Source organism: Palaemon carinicauda, chromosome 8, assembly GCF_036898095.1.
Source record: "Palaemon carinicauda isolate YSFRI2023 chromosome 8, ASM3689809v2, whole genome shotgun sequence".
Classification (NCBI taxonomy): domain Eukaryota; kingdom Metazoa; phylum Arthropoda; class Malacostraca; order Decapoda; family Palaemonidae; genus Palaemon; species Palaemon carinicauda.
In genome coordinates this window covers 64,552,404-64,577,403 of record NC_090732.1, presented here as the reverse complement: position 1 = coordinate 64,577,403, position 25,000 = coordinate 64,552,404, and the positions used below count along the sequence as shown (strand labels likewise).

General features: G+C 37.4%; 1 protein-coding gene across 2 annotated transcripts in view; it reads left to right on the top strand.

Moving 5' to 3' along the window:
- LOC137644900 (uncharacterized) overlaps positions 1 to 25,000 on the top strand; it is a 609,857-nt gene that overhangs the window by 313,353 nt on the left and 271,504 nt on the right. For both annotated transcript variants that reach the window (XM_068377778.1, XM_068377779.1), the window contains exon 4: positions 9,031 to 9,104. In XM_068377778.1, coding sequence (XP_068233879.1) covers positions 9,031 to 9,104 — 74 coding nt within the window. The remainder of the gene's footprint in view (positions 1 to 9,030; positions 9,105 to 25,000) is intronic.

Genomic DNA, 25,000 nt, shown 5'->3' with positions numbered 1-25,000 from the left:
CGAATTCAGAATCTGTTCAAACACTTGAAATAAACCCATCTCCACCACGATAGTTCGAATTGTGAGTTTGCAATACGTGGTTATTTTATGATTAATATATATCACTAACACCCATGATTTCAATTAAGGTAAATATCAACCACAGTGGCATTTAATTCCGAATTTACCGTGGGAATATATATCCACTGGAATCATTTTATGGTAATAGTTTCTGACTGGGTAGAGATTCGAACTCCTGCCTATTCAGGCGTAAACCATACCTGCGAAAGCTCTACCAACTGAGCCATCAATAGAGATATAAGTTTTTGACAAGTCACCATACATATTCCTGTTGAATTCAGGAATCTGTTCAAAGACTTGAAGTAACCCCATATCCACCTGAAAGGTGAATTGTGGGTTTGCAACACGTGGTTATTTTATGATGAATATAAAGTACTAACACTTGTGATTTCAATCAATGTAAATATCAACCACAACTGGCATTTAATACCGAATTATATCTTGGGAATATATATCCACTGGAGTTAATTTTATGGTAATAGCTTCCAGCCTGGCAGATATTCAAACCCCCAGCGTATTTAGCCAAAACCATGCCTGCGAGGACAGTGCCAATTGAGCCATCAAGAGATATGTAAGTTCATGCCATGTCACCATACGTATCTCCACATGATATCTTAATTGTGAGTTTGCAACAGGTGGTTATTTTATGATGAATATATATCACTAACACTCATAATTTCAATTAATGTAAATATCAACCACAATGGCATTTAATACCGAAGTCTATCTTGGGAATATATATCCACTTGAATTCATTTTATGGTAATAGCTTCTGGCCGGGCAGAGATTCGAACCCCTGCCTATTCAGCCGAAAACCATGGCTGCGAGTACTCTACCAACTGAGCCATCAAGAGAGATATAAGTTCATGACAAATCACCACATGTATTCCTGTCGAATTCAGGAATCTGGTCAAAGACTTGAAACAAACCTATCTCCACCATTATAGCTGAGTTGTGAGTTTGCAGGGTGTGGTTATTTTTCTGATGAATATATATCACAAACACTTGTAATTTCAATTAATGTAAATAATAACCACATTGGCATTTAATACCGTATTCTATCTTGGGAATATGTATCCTCTGGAATTCATTTCATGGTAATAGCTTCTGGCCGGGCAGATATTAGAACCCCTGTATATTCAGCTGAAAACCACGCCTGCGAGGATTTTACCAACTGAGCCATCAAGAGAGATAGATATAAGTTCATGACAAGTCACCATACATATTCCTGTCGAATTCAGGAATCTGTTCAAAGACTTGAAATAAACCCATCTCAACCATGATAGCTGAATTGTGAGTTTGCAGCATGTGGTTATTTTGCGATGAATATATATCACTAACACACATTGATATTTTCATTGATTGAAGTCACGAGTGTTAGAGGTATATATTCATCATGGGTGTGTTTCAAGTCTTTGAACAGATTCCTGAATTCGACAGGAATATGTTAGGGTGGCTTGTTATAAACTTATATATCTCTTAATGGCTCAGTTGGTAAAGTCCTCGTAGGCATGGTTTTCGGTTGAAAGGGCAGGGGTTCGAATCTCTGCCTGGTCAAAAGGTATGTCCATAAAATTAATTCCATTGGATATATATTCCCTAGATGGAATTCGGTATTAAATGCCATTGTGGTTGATATTTACATTGATTGAAATCACGATTGTTCTTGATATATATTCATCATAAAATAACCAAGTATTGCAAAATCTCAATTCAACTATCATGGTGGAGATGGGTTTATTTCAAGTCTTTGAACAGATTCCTGGATTCTACAGGAATTTGTATGGTGACTTGTCATAAACTTATATCTCTCTTGATGCCTCAATTGGTAGAGTCCTCCCAGGCATGGTTTTCGGCTGAATAGGCAGGGATTTGAATCTCTGTTCGGCCAGAAGCTATTACCATAAAATGCATTCTAGTCAATATATATTCCCAAGATAGAATTTGGTATTAAATACCATGGTGGTTGATATTTACATTGATTGGAAGCATGAGTGTTAGTGATATATATATATATATATATATATATATATATATATATATATATATATATATATATATATATATATATATATATATATATATATATATATATACTGTATTTTTATTATTATTATTATTATTATCATTACTACTAGCCAAGCTACAACCCTAGTTGGAAAAGCAAGATGCTATAAGCCCAATGGCTCCAATTAGGAAATATAGCCCAGTGAGGAAAGGAAATAAGGAAATAAATAAATGATGAGAACAAGTTAACAATAGATCATTCTAAAACAGTAACAACGTCAAAACAGATATGTCCAATATAAACTATCCTTGTCTGTGGTTACGGTTCTTTCCCTTTGCCTACACAGGCACCAAATAGTCTGGCCTATTCTTTACAGATTCTCCTCTGTCCTCATACACCTGACAACACTGAGATTGCCAAACAATTCCTCTTCACCCAAGGGGTTAACTACTGCACTGCAATTGTTCAGTGGCTACTTTCCTCTTGGTAAGGATAGAAGAGACTCTTTAGCTATGGTAACCAACTCTTCTAGGAGAAGGACTTTCCAAAATCAGACCATTGTTCTCTAGTCTTGGGTAGTGCCATAGCCTCTGTACCATAGTCTTCCACTGTCTTGGGTTAGAGTTCTCTTGCTTAAGGGTACACTCAGGCACACTATTCTATCTACTTTCTCTTCTTCTTGTTTTGTTTTAGTTTTTATAGTTTATATAGGAAATATTTATTTTAATGTTATTCTTTAAAATATTTAATTTTTCCTTTTTTCCTTTCCTCACTGGGCTATTTTCCCTGTTGGGGCCCCTGGGCTTATAGCATCCTGCTTTTCCAACTAGGGTTGTAGCTTAGCATTTAATAATGATACAGTAATAATATTAACGTCAAAAACAGATGTCATATATAAACTAAAAAGACTCATGTCAGCTTGGTCAACATAAAAACATTTGCTCCAACTTTGAACTTTTGAAGTTCTACTGATTCAACTACCCGATTAGGAAGATCATTCCACAACTTGGTAACAGCTGGAATAAAACTTCTAGAATACTGTGTAGTATTGAGCCTCATGATGGAGAAGGCCTGGCTATTAGAATTAACTGCCTGCCTAGTATTACGAACAGGATAGAATTGTCCAGGGAGATCTGAATGTAAAGGATGGTCAGAGTTATGAAAAATCTTATGCAACATGCATAATGAAATAATTGAACGACGGTGCCAGAGATTAATATCTACATCAGGAATAAGAAATTTAATAAACCGTAAGTTTCTGTCCAACAAATTAAGATGAGAATCAGCAGCTGAAGACCAGACAGGAGAACAATACTCAAAACAAGGTAGAATGAAAGAATTAAAACACTTCTTCAGAATAGATTGATCACCGAAAATCTTGAAAGACTTTCTCAATAAGCCTATTTTTTGTGCAATTGAATAAGACACAGACCTTATATGTTTCTCAAAAGTAAATTTACTGTCGAGAATCACACCTAAAATTTTGAAAAAGTCATACATATTTAAAGAAACATTATCAATACTGAGATCCGGATGTTGAGGAGCCACCGTCCTTGACCTACAGTACTTACAATCTTACTTTGAGTTTTGTTAGGATTCAACTTCATACCCCATAATTTGCACCATGCACTAATTCTAGCTAAATCTCTATTAAGGGATTCACCAACCCTAGATCTACATTCAGGGGACGGAATTGATGCAAAGAGAGTAGCATCATCTGCATATGCAACAAGCTTGTTTTCTAGGCCAAACCACATGTCATGTGTATATAGTATGAAAAGTAATGGGCCAAGAACACTACCCTGTGGAACACCGGATATCACATTCCTATAATCACTATGGTGCCCATCAACAACAACTCTTTGAGATCTATTACTTAAAAAATCAATAATAATGCTAAGAAACGACCCACCCACTCCCAACTGTTTCAGTTTGAAAACAAGGGCCTCATGATTAACACGGTCAAAGGCAGCACTAAAATCAAGGCCAATCATACGAACTTCCCGACCACAATCAAGGGATTTCTGTACAGCATTGGAGATTGTGAGAAGGGCATCACATGCTCCAAGGCCTTTACGAAAAGCAAATTGCAAACTAGGGAGTAGATGATTACCTTCAGCAAACCTATTAAGACGTTTTGCCAGAAGACGTTCAAAAACTTTAGATAATATGGGAGTTATGGAAATTGGGCGGTAATCAGTGGGATTTGAGCTACCACAAACACATTTACATAGAGGAGTAACATTACCAATTCTCCAACTAGTGCTAAAAGCTCCTCTTCTTGCTAACTTGCGCAAAATAACAGATAACTTTGTAGCTAAGAAATATGCTGTCTTTATAAAAAACAAAGGAAAAATACCATTTGGGTCTACACCTCCATAAGCATAAAGGTCCACCAACAGATCTTTAATCTCACGAGATCGAAAAGCTAAACTAGTTAGTTTAGCTTCAGGAAAACAGGAATGAGGAAGTTAAAGTTTTTCATTACTCTGTTTACTGTCAAAAACATCAGCCAAAAGGGTTGCCTTTTCCTTTGGATAGTGAGTGACTGAGCCATCTGGTTTAAGTAAAGGAGGAACTGTTGCATCTACACCAAAGAGTGCAGATTTAAGGGTAGACCACCATTTATGTTCCTGAGTTGTACCAGAAAGTGTTTCTTTTATGGTTAAATTGTACTCCTTTTCAGTTGAGGCATAAACACTCTGAGCAAAAGCTCGAAGCTGAGTATAGTTGTTCCAGGTCAAATCTGACCTGTTACCCTTCCAAAGATGATAGGCCTCCTGTTTCTCCAAATAAGCACGTCTACAATCATCATTGAACCACGGTTTGTCCTTCACTCGGTACCTTAGCACACGAGAAGGGATACGCCCATCAATTATGTTGACTAGATTCTCATTCAAAGGGACAACAGGATCTACACTATTATATAATTGTGACCAATTCAAGCACAAAAGATCATGTAAAATCCCATTCCAGTCTGCTTGGGATTTCATATAAATTTTAAAAGAATATGATATATCAGGGACAGGCTGCTCAGTCTTCACTAATAATGAAATCAAGGCATGATCAGATGTCCCGACTGGAGAACCAACCTTACTAGTTATAACGCCAGGGGAGTCAGTGTGTACGAGGTCCAAGCAATTACCAGACCTGTGAGTAGCTTTATTTATGATTTGCTCACAGCCTGATTCAGAGGCAAAGTCTAAAGCTCTTAAGCCATGGCGATCGGTAGGAGAGATAGAACTTAACCACTCCTTATGGTGAGCATTAAAATCACCAACAAAGACAAAAGAAGGCTTTCTATCATCTTCTTGTATCTTAGCCATAATGGTAAGAAGACAATCGAAGATAGAATCATCTATGTCTGGATTCAGGTAGATCGAACACAAATAAAAGTTGTTATGCCTGCCACAAACTTTTATTACCTGAATCTCATGACATCCACATTGATAGCAGGACTTATGAGAAGCAGGGTACTCTGTCCTAATATACACCGCCATTCCCCTGGCCCTAGGGATGGCATCACGTTTCAACATTATTGGCTTCTTAAAACATCCATATTTACTACCAAACTGTATGACATACTAACTGCTATTGAGAAAATAGTGTTGGAGCAGGAGGGTAATTTTACCATTTTTAGTGTTGCAAGGAGTATCCTTCAAGCTTTAGAATTTTTAGATTCTAGTAACCATTTAGTTGTTTAGAATGGCTTTTTATTATTTGACTGAAAGTTATAATAGTTTGATTTTGTTGGGTTCCAGCACATGAAGGTGTGTCTGGGAATGCAAAGGCAGATTTCCTGGTGAAGAATGCTGCATCCGAGTTGCTAACAAGAATATACCTCCTTCCCTCTAATTATTTCCTACCTACTATCAAGAAATTTTTTTTATAATAATTGGCAACAGCACGGGGATAGTGTTGATGGCAATAGAATTAGAGAAATAAAAAAAATCATATATCATTAGAGGTATGATATGCCCCGAAAGTGGGAGACGTTTCTTTGTCATCTCCTCCGGTCATAGCTAAGGCCAGTTTGTATATGCGCCAGAACAAATGAAAGTTTTAGAGATAATTTGTATTTTTTCTAGCATACAAACCTGGAGCTCTTTATTCAAATTGGTGTGTCACCCTGTCCCCCAAGAAGTCCTGCCAGAAAGCAAAAGTGGTTACTCAGCCGACTGGTGTGAGTGAGCGGGGTAGCAGGTCTACCCGCCCCCCCACCCTCTAACTGGCGGTTGTGGGTAGTTATTTCTCACTAAGATAGTCTTAGCTAGCCTTTTACCTTTGCGAAAAAATAATATCCCCATAAATAGCTCCAGGTTTGTATGCTAGAAAAAATACAATTTTACTCAAAATTTTTATTTTTTCAAGTACATACCCTTCTAATTTATTATCCTATCCTCTCACTGTAAACTTTTTTTGTATGTAACTGTGTATTGCTGACTGTAACCCCAGTAATAGGAAAGATTTAAAATATATATATTATTTATTTTAATGTTAGAACTGTTCTTAAGATATTTTATTTCTCTTACTGGGCTAGGTTCCCTGTTGGTGCCCCTGGGCTTATTCTGTAGCATCCTGCTTTTCCAACTAGGGTTGTAGTTTAGCAAGTAATAATAATGATAATCATATTGGATCATTTTTTTTGAAGCGATGCATGATACTCTAATCATCAGATTTTTTTATGTATATCCTTTGTTCCTTTAGATTTATCTTATCCCACCACTGAAATTTTTTATATCACTGAACTTAAGTACTGGATTGAAACTGTATAGATTTGGTGTAGGGCTTTGTTGCTAGTCATGTGACAACTTTTGGATGGACTGAATAGCTAGTGGGGGGAATGGGAAAAAACAGAACAATGATGAATGTTAGGAAGAGTACAATTTTAAATATTTTAATAGTTTTTGTATATTCCTTGTTATCATATTAGTGCTCTTCACCATCCTAATTGTTTCGTGACATGTGTCTTTGATTTACAGAGTAATGCCAATTGGTAGAGAATGGCTTTTGTCATCATGAAATAAGAGATGTGAATTATCTATTCTACGAAAATACCCTGAGCAAACATGATTCCAAAATATTCCGAGACTTACTCAGAATATCCTCAGTGTAAATGCAACTTCCATTGATAGAAGGTCATGGCCTTTCTTGGTTATCGATGGTGATCAATCTACAGAGAAGCTGCTAAAGGTTTTAGCTGATAGTATAACCCCCAGGACTTCTGCTTTGCTTCCTGCGGAAAGAGTACGAGACAAGAAGTTTTCTCGTTGCACAGGTCTCGATAGAGAATATTACATAATTTAGGAAAAGAAAAGCAGGAATTGTGGGTCTTTGGAACTCGCATGTGCAATCGAGTGAAAGTTTAATTGTATTAGATTCCTTTTTACAATAATATACGTGACGTGACGTGTTTACAGTGTTTACTATATTTTGGCAAACAATGTAAGTGACATGTTGACAGTGTTTACTCCATTTTGGCAAACAATGTAGGTGACATGTGGACAGTGTTTACTCTATTTTAGCAAACAATATAGGTGACAAGTTGACATTCTGTTTACTGTAGTCCTAAAGGGTAAACAATGTTTACATCCTGAGATGTACTGAAAATCGAAGCCCATAGACATGAGAGCGTATAACCAAGATGTGTTAACTGTGTAAACCTCATCAAAGTTCACTTTATCTTACCATTAGAAAGAGTATCTTTTGTTACTTGTTTTTAGGCAACTTTCATTTTTTCCCAAATTATTGAACAATGTTTTTATTCATCTTGTCTCATTTTGAAATAAATATTGTTGTTCTTTATAACAGGGTTTTGATTATGAGTCATCCTATAGAGAAAGTGACTGGTTCCTTAGCCCTTCATTATATGATATTGTATTGGTAAATAAATTTGATCTTGTCTGAAATTCAAGCTATATAATAATATTTGAAGAAATTCTCCATAGTATTTTTGGGTAATGAGGCATGAGTGTGGTCGGCATTTTTACTATAGACAGACTGCGTGCTACGTCTGGCCTTAGTCAGAAAGCCTTCCTGAGTTGTAACAGTTGCATGAACCTCTTATCTTGTAGTTGAGTCCCCCTTGCCCAGAATTCAATAGGGATGGTGTCCATTGCCCATATCATTTGTATTTCTTTTCCTTGATGAATTCGTCTGTGGCCACTGCGTATAGTTGTATGGTAGTGGAATGAGGTTTACCTCCTGATAGACCGCTCACAAATTTTGTCAGTAGCAGCCCGTATCTACTACGATGTAAGCAGAAGAAAATATAAATTTTTTAAAGTTTCAAATTCTTAAAATTTTACTGTTAAGTGTTGATTAAACTAAGCTTCTGGAGAAGAAGCAATATGAACATCAGGTGAGGTTTACAAAAATAAATAAATTTTATGAATGGAATACCTTTTTTTATCACAGTAATGAGATATACTATTTCAGTAATAGGCTATTTATCCAGAATTCATGTGATCTCCCTCCCACCTCTCCACTTATGAATGATGGTTCTGGTTATTTATTATTAATGGTTATTTCATTAGCTTTCGACTTAAATTTCTGACCTCCCCACCATGTTCTGGCTAGAGCTTGTTTTATGTAATGTACTGTGGTGGAGATCTAGTATTTGGTGAATGGTTTGATTTGGTTGTAAGTTGTTGTGATTTCATGTTAAGATTCCTAATGTAGTACAATATTTTTCCCCTTTTTTGAATAACATCATTGTTTTGAGGATCTGGGTAGGATGAAGCCATGTACACACCATATCCTTACACAAGCTCACCTTTCCACCAGGAATGAAGGGTTTTCATTTTAATTTCTTTAAATGAAACATTTTGTATTTTTAAGTGATTGTTAAATTCCTTCCTATTTGAAGGAATAGCACATAAATCTTTAATAAGTATGGGAATAATATTGTTATTAATTCTTTTTTATAATCATTCAATAAATTATGGATAATTAAATTCCAGGCTCAAGATATAATTCATCTCAGAGTTCATCAGTTAGATGCAAAGGCAGATCCCGAATGCACTCCAAGGGTTCGGTAAGTTAGGTTTTGTATTCACATTTTCAAGAATATGTATGTGGTATCTCATGTTAAGAGATCCTTATGAATTCTTCCTTGAACTATGTACGTACTGTATAGTAGAGTAGTGTATTTGTAAGCTTTTTCAAATTGAACTACTGATTTTCAATGAAGGGATTTTGATATGTCTGTAGGCATTTTCCTCTTTTGACATGGTGCCCCAGCAAGAACACAGTACTTCCAGTAAATAGTTACAATTAGATAGAGATTTTTGGCAGTTATTATCATTATTTTTACCACGTATAAGCTACAGTCTTATTTGGAAAATCAAGGTACGATAAACCCACGGGCTCCAACAGTTAAAATTAGCTCACCGGGAAAGGAAACGCCTAGTTTTTTTGCGATGCTGTGTGGTCTTCAAGAACTTCCAGGAAAAGGCTGGAAGAGGGATTCCAATACGACAAGAAAATATCAAAGAAATATTGTCCTCCCTGTTCTAGGGCCAGTGTGTCAACGTTCACAGCACGGTCTTGGTAAATATATACAGTATAAGGAATACATATTGATTTGGATATTGAATTTTTCATAGCATTTCTTATTCTGGTATATATTGTACAAATGGCGACACATTGGTGAGAAACAACACTGCCTGGGCCACTTGGGTGTTAGTATGCGCCATCTTTCATATTCAGAATAGGGATTACTGGCGGTCCTCGACTTACGACGTTGATCCGTTCTTAAGATGCGGTGTACAGTAACCCGAATTTCAGTGTAAGTCGGAACGTCATAACGGAATTACTCTATACTTACTGTACTGTAATGTAAAGTATTGTACTATAATAAAAAATCACAAAGGACATGAAAAAAGTATTAGAAAAGGAGAAAACAATTCCTTACCACATGCATTAAAGTAAATGTTAATAAAAAAAAAAGAGGAAAATTAATTACCCTATTCCCACTAGATGAAAACTCTTCACTTTCACTTTTTCCCCCCCTTTCTTTTTTCAACTGTTCAAACAATCTTTTCGCATTCTCCTGAATCACCATAAGGCTCACCAGAATATGCCGTTGAGTTTTATCTTCCAACCAAAGCACCAATAATTTTTCCATTTCAATAATTAAACCACTACACTGCTTGGTTATCACTGTTGCTTTCATAGGAGCAGATCCTTTCACTTGTTCAACGATGCGCTCTTTATCCTTACGAATGGTAGCCATGGTCGAACGACTAAGGCCAAGCGACCGGCCAATGTTCGTTGGCGTTTCATTGTTTTTAGATAGCTTAATAATGTCTAATTTCACTTCCATGGTGATGGCCTTTCTTTTTTTTGATGCACTACCATCAGAAGAATCTGCCTTACGGTTTGGAGCACTAATGAAGGGCAAAAAGTTGAAAAAAACGATCAAATATGTGAGAGAGAGAACCGGCGTACACAACCAAAATGGCGTATCACTGAAACTGAGTGATGCGACTGATGCCGTCTTCCTCGCCCACAACCACAACAAAGTGTGTTCATCTGCTGCGCGCTAGAAACTAGTTCGCAATTGTTTACGTCGCTTACGATGTTAACGATGTAAGACGGAACGACGCTTAATATAATTTTTTACATTTTTATGAGGCGCGTTTGTAACCTCGAAACAGCGTAATTCCGGACCATCGTAACCCGAGGACTCCCTGTATGTCTCCCTTCCCTACCTATGGCTAGTGAAGAGGGGTTTCTTATAGAATACACACAGCACTTCACCCCCAAAAAAGTTTTTCCTATGGGAAAACCCCCCTTTTTTGAGTTACAGTACTGTTGTGTGTGATCTCCAAGAACTAATGCCAGAGAAACATTAAAAGTAGTCTCTAACCAAGTAAACTATTGCTGTAGTTTGTGCGTACTTGATGAGCATAAATTAACACATGACTGTTGAGTGGCCAGGATGAGAGGTTTCCTCTTTTGTTGAGTTAATGCCCATTGTTGCCACAGACAAGCCGAACACCTCACACGTTATTCTGCTTTGATTTGTTTCAGGTAGTGTTCTTATAAATACCTTCTATCCATATCAACCCATAAAAAAAATTGATTACTCTATTAGTAAAACATGCCAATGAGGAAGCAGTTTTTTTAACATTGTGGATTTTAGGGATAGAGAGATTGTCTGCCCCTTTTGATGAGGGTAAAATACCGATAGCCCTTGTAGAAATAGCCTGATTGTTTGGGTATTTAGCAACAAACCAGCTTCTGCAGGATTGCCTAGGCACTGGAGCGAGGTTATGACCCTCGACTGTAAAGCTGTGATATAAAGAGTATCCCGCCTCTGTAAAGGATTTTAATTTTTGGTTAAAGATGGTAGTCCAGAAGTCCGAATCAAGAAGACAGCCAGGAGGGATGGTGAGGAGCTCCTGTTCTCTACATAATGCTTCAAGTACACTGACTCATGCTCCCGAAGTTAAAGTTATTAGAGAATAGCATTTGCAAGTAACTCTTTGTGGGAAACGATATAATTTCTAACGGTAAAAAATTCAAGTACTGCTAGCTTTTTTAAAAAGAAAGATAAAAATAAGTATACATGGGTAAGAGTGGCAAATGGAAGAGTAGTAGAAAGGGCATAAATGGATTGTGTGTTGATAACTAAAAGAATGTTTGGAAGACTGAAAGACGTGCACGTGTTTAGGGGTATGGCTAACGGTATGTCTGATCATTTTTTGGTGGAAGGAAAATTAGTTGTAGCAAAAGAGTGGGGGAATAGAGTAGGTGGATGTAAAAGGGAGCTAGTGAGGGTTGAAGAGCTAATAAGACCGGGGGTAAAAAGTAAATATCAGGAAAGGTTGAAAATGGCATATGACGAGGTGAGAGTAAGAGAAACTGGTAATTTATAGGAGGAGTGGAAGTTAGCAAAAGAAAATTTTGTTGGGATTGCAAGTGATGTATGTGGCAAGAAGGTTGTTGGAGGCAGCATGAGGAAGGGCAGTGAATGGTGGAATGAAGGAGTGGAGGTAAAAGTGGAAGAGAAAAAGAGGGCTTTTGAAGAATGGCTGCAGAGTAATAGTATAGAGAAGTATGAAAAATATAGAGAGAAAAATGTGGAAGTAAAGCGCAAGGTACGTGAGGCAAAGAGGGCAGCTGACCTGAGGTGGGGTCAGGGACTGGGTCAGTCATATGAATAGAATAAGAAGTAGTTTTGGAAAGAAGTGAAGAGAGTAAGGAAGGCTGGTGCAAGAATTGAAGAGACAGTGAAAGATGGAAATGGAAGGTTGTTAAAAGGAGAGGAGGCAAGGAAAAGGTGGGCAGAATATTTTGAAAGTTTGCTGAATGTTGAGGATAATAGAGAGGCAGATATAATTGCTGTTCCAGGTGTTGAGGTGCCAGTGATGGGAGATGAGAATGAGAGAGAGATTACAATAGAGGAAGTGAGGAGAGCACTAGATGAAACGAGAGTAGGAAAAGCATCTGGTATGGATGGTGTGAAAGCTGAGATGTTGAAGGAAGGGGGTGTGACTGTACTTGAATGGTTGGTGAGATTGTTTAATATGTGTTTTGTGTTGTCAATGGTACCAGTAGATTGGGTTTCTGCATGTATTGTACCACTATATAAGGGTAAGGGAGATGTGCATGAGTGTTGTAATTCAAGAGGTATTAGTTTGTTGAGTGTAGTTGGAAAAGTGTATGGTAGAGTAATGATTAATAGGATTAAGGATAAAACAGAGAATGCGATCTTGGAAGTAAAGGGTGGTTTTAGAAGAGGTAGGTGTTGTATGAATCAGATTTTTACAATTAGGCAGATATGCGAGAAATATTTAGCAAAAGGTAAGGAGGTGTATGTTGCGTTTATGGATCTGGAGAAAGCATATGATAGAGTTGATAGGGAAGCAATGTGGAATGTGATGAGGTTATATGGAGTTGGTGGAAGTTTGTTGCAAGCAGTGAAAAGTTTCTACAAAGGTAGTAAAGCATGTGTTAGAATAGGAAATGAAGTGAGCGATTGGTTTCCGGTGAGAGTGGGGCTGAGACAAGGATGTGTGATGTCGCCGTGGTTGTTTAACTTGTATGTTGATGGAGGGGTGAGGGAGGTGAATGCTCGAGTGCTTGGACGAGGATTAAAACTGGTAGGCGAGAATGATCATGAATGGGAGGTAAATCAGTTGTTGTTTGCGGATGATACTGTACTGGTAGCAGACACAGAAGAGAAGCTTGACCGACTAGTGACAGAATTTGGAAGGGTGTGTGAGAGAAGGAAGTTGAGAGTTAATGTGGGTAAGAGTAAGGTTATGAGATGTATGAGAAGGGAAGGTGGTGCAAGGTTGAATGTCATGTTAAATGGAGAGTTACTTGAGGAGGTGGATCAGTTTAAGTACTTGGGGTCTGTTGTTGCAGCAAATGGTGGAGTAGAAGCAGATGTACGTCAGAGAGTGAATGAAGGTTGCAAAGTGTTGGGGGTAGTTAAGGGAGTAGTAAAAAATAGAGGGTTGGGCATGAATATAAAGAGAGTTCTATATGAGAAAGTGATTGTACCAACTGTGATGTATGGATCGGAGTTGTGGGGACTGAAAGTGATGGAGAGACAGAAATTGAATGTTTTTGAGATGAAGTGTCTAAGGAGTATGGCTGGTGTATCTCGAGTAGATAGGGTTAGGAACGAAGTGGTGAGGGTGAGAACGGGTGTAAGAAATGAGTTAGCGGCTAGAGTGGATATGAATGTGTTGAGGTGGTTTGGCCATGTTGAGAGAATGGAAAATGGCTGTCTGCTAAAGAAGGTGATGAATGCAAGAGTTGATGGGAGAAGTACAAGAGGAAGGCCAAGGTTTGGGTGGATGGATTGTGTGAAGAAAGCTCTGGGTGATAGGAGGATAGATGTGAGAGAGGCAAGAGAGCGTGCTAGAAATAGGAATGAATGGCGAGCGATTGTGAAGCAGTTCCGGTAGGTAGCAGCAGTAGGGGATTCAGCATTATGAAGCTTCATCTGTGGTGGATAATGTGGGAGGTTGGGCTGTGGCACCCTAGCAGTACCAGCTGAACTCGGCTGAGTCCCTGGTTAGGCTGTAGGAACGTAGAGAGTAGAGGTCCCCTTTTTGTTTTGTTTCATTGTTGATGTTGGCTACCCCCCAAAATTGGGGGAAGTGCCTTTGGTATATGTATGTATGTATTATTATTATTATTATTATTACTAGCTGAGCTACAAACCATTTTGGTAAAGCAAGATCCTATAAGTCCAAGGGGTCTAAACAGAGAAAAATAGCCCAGTGAGGAATTGAAATAAGGAAATAAATAAACTTTATGGGAAATAATAAGAAATTGAAATAAAATATTCGAAGAAGAGTAATAACATTAACACAGGTCTTTCATTTATAAATTATAAGAAGACTCATGTCAGCATGTTCATCATAAAAACATTTGCTGCAAGTTTGAACTTTTGAAGTTCTACCGATTCAACTATTCGATTATGAAGATCATTCCACAACTTGGTCACATCTGGAATAAAACTTCTAGAGTATTGTGTAGTATTCAGCCTCATGATGAAGACCTGACCATTAGAATTAATACCCTATCAGTAGGTAAGACCATTGAAGGAGTTGGCTGGGATGATTGTTTTAAAGTGTAAGCTTGTGGAATGTATCTTCGTCTAAATCCAAGTTAAAGGGCTGCTTGAGAGGTTCTTTCAATGCAGATTTGTATGATTAGATGTTGATGGCTTAATGTATGATTAGGTTGTTGAGGGCTTAGGTTTCCTTTTTCAAAGAGTTGGACTAGAAAGGACACCAAAGGTCATGGTTTATTTGACCTGGGGACATATCCTTAAGGAAGATCATCCATGCTTTCCATGCTGACTGCTATTGTCTGGGAGAGGAAGGCTTGTTACATCTCATCAGGTATGTCGCCTAGTATGGTGAAAATTCTTTTATTCAAGTACTGGAAAGAAAATACAATTGTCGAAATTCTAGGTCAGAAAGGAGGAAGCAGAGATATTCTGATTCCCTACTGTGCTGACTGTAGAATGTGTGACTTTGGCCTTAGATGCTGAAACAGTAGATAATAGGTTGGCTAGAGCACCAGCCAACTGTTGAGATGCTACCATTAGAGAGTTATAAGGTCCTTTGACTGGCCAGACAGTACTACACTGGATCCTTTCTGGTTATGGTTTATTTCCCTGTGTCTACACATACAGTTCACCAAATAGTCTGGCCTATTTTTTACTGATTTCCCTCTGTCCTCATACACCTGACAATGCTGAGATTACCAAACAATTCTTCTTTTCTCCAGGGGTTAACTACTGCACTGTAATTTTTCAGGGGCCACTTTCTAATTGTTAAGGGTAGAAGAGAGACTTTAGCTATGGTAAGCAGCTCTTCTAGGAGAAGGACACTGCAAAATCAAACCATTGTTCTCTAGTCTTGGATAGTGCTATAGCCTCTGTACCATGGTCTTCCACTCTCTTGCTTGATGGTACATTTGGACACACTATTCTATTTTATTTCTCTTTCTCTTGTTTTGTTAAAGATTTTATAGTTTATATATGAAATGTTTTAATGTTGCTGTTCTTAAAATATTTTATTTTTATGTTTTCTTTTCTCACTGGGATATTTTCCTTGTTGGAGCCTCTGGGCTTATAGCATACTGCTTTTCCAACTAGGAATGTATCTTGGCAAGTAATAATAATAATAATAATAATAATAATAATAATAATAGTTGAAATCATGGATTTTGGACCACAATGGTACTACCAGTGCTGTTGTCCCCAAAAATTTGGGAAGGATTTTCAAAATCTTTGGAATCTTGCTTGTTGGATAAAACACAAATCGATGATTTTTTCCAGTTCAAGTTTAGGCCATCTCTTGGCAATGCCGGGAAATCCACATTTGGAGCTACATAAAGCAGTATTTTGGATTTCTCCTTTGTTGCAAACAAGTCCACTTTGAGATCTGGTGTAATAGAAAGGATCTGGAACAAGCCTTGATCCGATGACCATTCAATGTACAGGGTCATCTCTTTGGACAAGTCCACTACCATTTTGAGGTACCCAGAAAAATGGATCGAAGAGAGAAATAGATCCTTTTCCCGGAGGAACTTCATAATTGGGAGAGCCAATGCAATGAGAGGTCTCAAGCAGGATATTTTCCTCCTAAGACATCAGACTGCTGTCTTGTCTATGAAATTTTTTATATGAGTGTCTTCCAAGATTGATCTTTCTTAACGTCAGGAAAACTGCCATCAGTTCAAACCTATTTATGTGAAACGTTGCAAATTGCGTGGACCATTTCCCAAACATATAGATCTCCTCTTGAGTTACCCTTTCAGCCAGATTTGGATAGGTCTGTATACAGGCTCATGTATACTAGCGGAGGGACTAAGGGAATTAACATTGAGAAGGCCTGTGGATTTTTTTTTTTTTGCAGTGACTGGGCAACTGAGATCGCTTGTCTTGACATCTTCTCTGTGTTGCTCTCCTCCACACTCAATTAAGGTCTTTGAACCTGGTCTTCTGAACTAGGTGGACTATTGAGGCAAACTGAAAGATCTCTAGCTGGTGCCTAGAGGAGAAACAATTCAGAACAAAACAGTTGATATATTGAAGGATTCTTTTCTGAGATGTCATTGAAAGATTTAATGTGGTTTTTGACATCTTCCAGTACATGCCTGGCCACTGGGATATCCTTTCTGGAACTAATCTTGATTTTTTTCAAATTGACCAAGAATCCTAGGACCTGAAGAACTTGCAGAACAAGATTTGTGTATGTGTCCCTCTCGTCATCATTGGAGTAGGCCATGATCTGCTCTACTTGTAACCAAAGAAGTTTGATCGTTGCCTTTTTTCAGCTTTGTTGGATCTATATTGAGTCTAAAGGGTATTACTTTGAACTTTTATGAACTTCTTCCTAGCTGAAATCATAAGTAAGGCTAGAAGTGAGGTGCTATAGGAATGTGCCAATAAGCATCTTGTAAGATCTGAATTATAGGTCCAAACCCCATGGTTTAGTAATTGGTAGATTTGTAACTGACGTCATCTTTTAACCTGTGTAAACTCCTCCAAAGCCAAAACTCTAGGTAAGTCTATAGAAACGTGCCAGTAATCGTTTTCGAGATCTATAGCATAGTACAAGTCCCAACCCCAATATTTGTTGGTAAGAGACAACTCAATGATCACTTCTTTCTTGAGTTTTTTTTTTTTTTTTTTTTTTTTTTTTTTTTTTTTTTTGCATACAGAAAAGTCTGTCTTGGAATTTTAGATATTGGCATATCTCTATTGTTTCTTTTCATAGCATTTTGTTGTCAAAGGAGTCAAGTTACATTGTATTTGTTTTAAAAAATTTTTGTCATGGAGGGGGTTTGGAGGTCCATGGCCAACCCAGTCATTCAAGATTATGTTGTCCCCACCGAGAAAAGTCCAGCGCCCTGCTGATGAGGTTCTTTACCCATTCAAAATAAACTAGCACCCTTCCCTCCTCTCGACTACCTCTAAGTACTCTTCTTTCTCTGGAAACATTCCGAAGCATTCAGGGATTGGGGCTCTGTCTAAGAATGTTGGGATTGTAGAATCTATCCTCGTGAGGCAAGTTCTTCTTACCAGTGCAGTTTGGCTTGAGGGTCTGATGCTGATCGCTTTACAGGTTGTCTTGCGAAGTGTTGCTGGTCCTGTTTCAAAGGTGAGAACCTTATAATTGAAGGTTCTCCCCTTTCTTGGAAGAGACCAAAAGCTAGTTTATCACCTCTGGAAGTGAAGTATTAGAAGTATGGGCATTAACCCTAGCTTTATACACTAAGGTTTCAAGAAAAGGGATGCACAAAGAGGGTTGCTGTTGAGGAACTTGTCCACTTTTTCACTGTCCATATTGAAATCCGCCGAAACGATCTATTTAGAATTTAGTTTTGACAAAGTTCTGTAAAGCCTCATAAATAGGCTTGTACAACAACTTTGCCAGAGCTGCACTGGAAATCCGAGATCCCCCGATAGTACCTACTTCCAGAAAAGACAGAATTGACACCAGACTAAGGAATGTCTGCTGGGCACTTAACTCTGCTGTCTTAAGGAAAACCTTCTGTGTTAATATTCCTGGATATACTTTGGGATATCAAAAAATATGACTCTTTGGCAGTAAACTGCACCACAACTAAAGAGTTACGCGAGAATGTGTCATACTAATTCTGCCATAATTAACTGAGTTATTGAATTTTTTTTTCTCGAGTTATATGGCTCTACACGGGTCATCATAGTAATACGACACCAAGTTCTCAAACTCATGTTAACCTATGATGAGTACGCTATTCTTATGGAATAGGGAGAAATATCAGAGTGGAAATTGTATGTTTAGTAGCTGAACACTTTCTCTTATTGTCTCAGTGAATACCAGAAACCACTTGTGAAATTAATTATTGAGCCTTTTGATCTCGGTGTGGTCACTTCTTTCTTGCTATTTATAGTGCTAGTTAATGGTAGTGGTATCCTTAGCATGCCTAAAAGCAAAAGAAGAATCCTATCTAAATATAGGGAAAAGATAGCCCTTGTAAGAATTTACTGAGCAACAAAGCAGGAGATGGCACCTCCTGCTAGCTTCACCTTGAGGTGTGTGGGGCCTTAGCCATGTTTGTAGTAATTTGCAGAAAAAGCTATAAAGTAAGTAAGTTTAGTAATTTTTAAATTAATTGAGAGTAGTTTCTAATTATTATTGACAATGGAAATATTATTTATTGGTGATAATATATGTTTCTTTATATTCTTGTTGTAAAACTTTGAGGGCTTTATAGTTATTTACATTCAAAATAACTTTTCTCCATAATTTACAAAGATATTTCAAATCTAAAGACATTGATGGAAAGAAAAATAAAAACACAATAATTCGGTCCAAGTAATTTAAATTGTAAGGTTATTTAGAATTATGTATAAATATTAGCATCAATAAAATTAAAAAAACAAAGAGTAATACTTCCACATTCCAGTAAGTATTATTCATGGCAATTAATACTGTATTTAATTCAATGCATTAATAGGGTAAGGTGGAATTCCCTTTTAGCAACCAATATTTACCATTTTAGTCAGGAAAGGGGTCTTCTGGCTTGATACTGTCATTCCAATCACAGCCCTCTTAATAAGAGAATGCCTTGATGAAGTCATTGAGCTTCAGTACGGGATATCAATGCCTTGCTGAAACCTCTCTCTCTCATCTTTTTCTTCTTCTTAATATTACTTCGACCTTCTCCTAATTTTTTAAACTTTCTTTCATGTTGCTCTGCCAACTCTTGGAAAGATTCCCTTATCTATGTGCATATATTATCTATATATATATATATATATACATATATATATATGCATATATATATATATATATATATGCATATATATATAATATATATATATATATATATATATAACATATATGTATATATATATATATATATATATATGCACACACACATTTGTTACTTTATTTTTACTGTTTTCTCTAATTAAACACTTCTTTCTCAGAATATTAATGTTTATTTATTATTAAATGATCAAAATACAGAATTTTTTTATATATTTAGTACATTTAGGGCCGAATATCACTTTTATAATAATTTAATGTGGTGTTTTTCTAGGGTCTGGAACGAATTGGGCTATTTACATGTAAAAGGCAACTTGCTACACAAAAAAATCACTTCACAAAAGCCCTTACGAAACATATTAATTTCGTGTTGCCAAGCATCACAGCTAGGTAGCAGTTAGGTTCCGATTTCTTTTATGTCCTCTCGTGGCATGGTTGGTTTCGACCTGGCCTTTCATTAGAAGGGGCCAGCGTTCGATCCCAAGTATGAGGTAGAAATTTATTTCTATTTGAACACGATGTTGTGTTGATATTCATCCATATATATATATATATATATACTGTATAGGAGTATGTATGCATATATACATATATATATGTGTATATATATATGTATATATATACATACATATATATATATATATATATATATTTATATTTATATATATATATATATATATGTATATATATATATATTTAAGTATATATGTATATATGTATATATATATACTGCATATATATATATATATATATATATATATACATATGTGTATATATATATATATATATCTATACATATATATATATCTATACATATAAACGGAACCAATTAGTATCGTGTTGCGAGGCACCACTGTATATATATATTATATATATATATATATATAGATATATATATATATATATATATACTGTATATATATATCTATATATATGTATATATAAATATATATGCGTGTGTATGTATGTATGTATGTACATGTATATGTGTGTGTATATATATATATATATATATAAATATACACATACATCCATACATACATACATATACAGTGATGCCTTGCAACACGAAATTAACTGGCTCTGTAAGGGCTTTCGTGAAGTGATTTTTTCGTGAAGCGTGTTGCCTCTTACATGTAAATAGCCTAATTCACTCCAGATCCTAGAAAAAACACTACATTAAATGATTATGAAAATGATATTCGGCCCTGAATGTACTAAATATATGAAAAGTACTGTATTTTGATCATTTAATAGTAAATTAACATTTATATTCTGAAAAAGAAGTCTTTAATTAGAGCCAAAAGTAAAAATAAAGTTACATGGATGTGGACTTTTACCTTTGGAGTGAGGCGATGTCTGAGGGCGAAGTGCGGGGCGGTAGAGGAGTATGAAAACGGCGTAAAACGTTTAAGTACAAGTGGCAGAAAGCGCAAACACTTAACTTTACTAAACAGATTTATAACTGACAGAAAACATTAACACTTAATTTTAGGAAACGCATCTACAAATGGCAAGAAATATTAACACTTACCTTTACGATAAACTTGAAAGAAAATTTTTGGTTTCTTTAATTTTCTATTTTTTTTATATTACATTTTCTATTTTCTAAATTTAATTACACTACATATTTTCTTCATCACTTCCGCTTTTCTTTTGTTTTTTTGCTGGCGCTTGCTCTGCTTCTACCAAAGACCTCTTACTAAAATAATCGTCCAAAGAAGCTAGTTTCTGCCTGCTTCTTAAAATGTTCGTGAAATAACTAAGGCAAACATCATTACAGCACTCAAGCGCACGACCAGTGAGAATTTCTATTGGGTGTGTCTTTTCTATGCGAGTCACCATTTTAAAGTAGCCATCTAGGCCCTTTTAATTTCTGCCTTTGTTTGTGGCTCATCCTCCTCCCCCCGCTATACTCTTCATGAACAACGTTCACTCGCATGGCCTCCAACTCCTTCAGGTCACCTGTTGTAAGTTCCTCTTAGTTCTCCTGGATAAGCTCATATCAATGTTGGCCTCATCAACTTCCAGACCCATGGACTTCCCGATGGTAACAATCTCGGCAACTTCAGATTGAGCATCAGGTTCAGGATCGCCAACATTTTCAGAATCGTCTTCAAATTTGGTCTGCATGGAAGCCCTCAAAATCTCGTGCTGAGACAGCATCAGGCCACTGCTTCCTCCAAGCAGAGTTCAAGGTGCGCCTCAAAATCTCCTGCCAAGCTTGATCGCTCATTTTAAGGCATGTGACAGTATCAAAATGCTCCTTCCAAAATTGACATAGGGTGAGGTTTGCGCTCTTAATGATTTGGAAATATCTCTTGAAGAGATATTTCGTGTAAAGTTTCTTAAAGTTGGAAATCACTTTGTGGTCCATGGGCTGGAGGAGAGGGGTGGTGTTCGGTGGAAGATAAAGAATCTTGACGGAGGAATATTATGCTACAATATATTCATGGAGGGAAGGAGGGTGAGCAGAGGCTTTGTAAAGTACCAGCAGGCATTTCACAGGGAGGCGCTTTTCTTCCAAATACGTTTTCACAGTCGGGCCAAAACAAATATTTATCCACTCGATAAACAATTGTCTTGTTACCCAGGATTTTCCATTAGCCATCCACAGCACTTTTAGACTTTCCTTAGTGACTTTGTGGATCTTGAAGCCTCAAGGAGTATCGGAGTGATACACCAGCAGGGGTTTCACCTTGCAATCCCCACTGGCATTTGCACAGAGTGAAAGGGTAAGCCTATCCTTAGTAGGCTTATGCCCAGGTAGCCTCTTTTCTTCTGCTGTGATGTTCGTTCGACGAGGCGTTTTTTTCCAAAAAAGCCCAGTCTCGTCGCAATTGAAGACTTGCTGGGGACTGTAGCCTTCCCGGACAGTCAACTCGTCGAACGTCTTAACAAAGACTTCAGCCACTTTCGTGTCTGAGATTGCAGCCTCCCCATGACGCACCACCGAATGAATGCCGGAGCGTCTTAAATTTTTCAAACCACTCACGAGAAGCCTTGAACTCTGGGGGGTTCCTGCTTCGATGTTCCTTCTCCTGCGTCGGCTTCGGCCTGAGCATGCACGAGATCACCGAAAATAGCGTTGGCTTTCTGGAAGATTATCGCTTTGGTGATAATGTCTCCAGCCATTTCTTTGTCCTTTATCCAGACAAGCAGCAGTCTCTCCATCTCATCGTGGAGGTGGCTCCTCTTGCTGGAGAAAAGAGTCACGCCATTATGTGTTGCTGCTTTGATAGCTTCCTTCTGCTTCAGGATCGTTCCTATCGTAGATGGATTTTGGCCATATTTTAGCGAGCACACTTAACTGCATGCCGGCCTCATATTTCTTGATTATTTCCATTTTCATCTCCATGGAAAGCATCATCCTCTTCTTTCCCTTAACATCAGTGACGTTCTTGGGATCCTTGGCTAATAATGTATCGTAGGATCACACACGATAACAGTACGTACAGTAAAATTTTTACGAAAGTGAAATCACAAACACTAAGTCATTGCGTACGATACCGCTGCCGGAACGAAAAGACATAAGAACGCGAGTGCGTAGATGCACGATGGGATACAGCACAGTAGATGTCGACCTATAGGAGACAGGATCTCATGGTGGTAACTAGCATCCAAGTAGGGAGATAACCAATGGGAACGCAGGAGGACGGTAGCGAGTTTACGGGCTGTCGGTGCGCGAATTTTAAAATCCGTCTTGGATACGATTGGGCTCCTGCTCCGTACCCCCTTTCCTTGTTCGAAACATTTTTCATGATCAGAGTCATAAATTTCTTCGCATCTCGTTTCGTGAAGTGAAAATTTTTTTTAAGCCGAATCTTTCGTAACTGGAGATTTGACTGTGCATATATATATATATATATATACATATATACATACATACACATATATATATATATATATATATATTTCTGGGTCGACCTATGGCGCCCGGTGAAAAGGGGGTCCTTCTAATACACTTTTCTGATAAAATCTTCCAATTACACCAGAGAAAGATAAAAGCATGGAATGCAGAGGTTACTACTCTCGCGCGAGCACCTTGTGGGTGTCGTGTATAAAGCAAAGGCGCGTGAAATCCACTATTCACAGGTTGTCTTCCATTTAGTTAATTCCTTCGTCCAAGGGATGGGCCGATACAGAGGCCCCAGCCAACCTACCAGAGCCACGCCCGACGCGAGCGCCATCTGAACAACATCCTTCTTTTTGGACTGCTACAATTGTGGGATATTTTGTGGTGCTCTCGGCTATTTTCACACTCGTGGATTTATTTCGTCATGACCGAAGCTCCATCTTCACCCATTCCAATGTTAAGTACCATAGTTTGTTTTGACAGCTTTTTGTAGTACCGGCTTTTGTTTTATATCCAGTATAGTCTGTTTTATCATTCCCCTCTGGCCCATCCACGGCGGCCATTGTTTGTTCTCTTGTCTTGGGGAATTCATCTTAGTCTGCCCGTTTAATACTCTGTCACTTAGGTTCTTGGTTAAGTCCCTGGCCTTATGCCTTTTGAACCATTATTATTTTTATCGTTATTATGCTCATGGTACTTTTTGCTAGCAAGTCCAGCCTCGAACAAGATTAGCGTTCTAGCTTTATTATTGTTTAGTACCCGCCTTTTCTATTTAATTTGTGTTTTAGCAGACGCTATTCTTCGTTCGTAGTCTTATCTTGATGTTACAATTTTATTTTATACGTTTATAATTGTGTTGTGTGCTTATTAGTCCTGATTTTGTGTCCAAGGGAGCGAGAGCTTGGGGTTCCCGTTTTCTGTTCGCAGTCACGAGTTACCCCTTTCTCTCGTTTTCTTTCTTATCTCAGGTGGGTGATATATATATACACACAGTGGTACCTCTACATACGAATTTAATCCGTTCCAGAACCAACTTCGGATGTAGAAAATGTTCGGATGTAGAAACGAATTTTCCCATAAGAATACATTGAAATAGGATTAATCCGTGGTTGAGCCCAAAAACCTATGATAACTTCTTAATAAACTACTACACATAATTTTCCCATGAGAATAATGCACACTAAATTAGATAATAGACATATAAATAAGAAGAATTAGCAAAAAATTATAAATAAGAAACGGGTTTTTAGCGTCACTTTCCCTTAGAAACTCCAGCGCAGGTGTTGTTAGTCTTGCTATGCAGAGAGGAGACGGACGGGCGGCGAGGAGGTAGAGAGGTTAACTACGATAAACACACACTACCGTAACTTATTCTAACTTACACTAAGTGAACTTTAACATAACTTAGCTTATTTTATTTTTTACTTTTATATTTTGTATTTTTTTTCACATTTTCTTTTTATCTTTTTGATGATTACGTAATTTTAATCACTTTCAGTCTCTACACTTAAAATTGACTGAATTTCTTTCGCTTCACTCTTTTCCGTTTTCTTTGTTTCACTTTCTTCCGCTCTACTCTTTGCCGTTTTCTTCGAATCACTTACGTCCTCTTCATCACGAGTTCGCTTCGCAGAATTTTTTAAAGAAATTATCGATAGATAATTGCTTGGTACGGCTTTTCAGAATGTTTCGAAAGTGAGTTAGGCAAACATCATCAAACTGCGAAACTACACGACAAACCTGCAATTTCTTTGGATGGTATTTGTCGATGAAGTC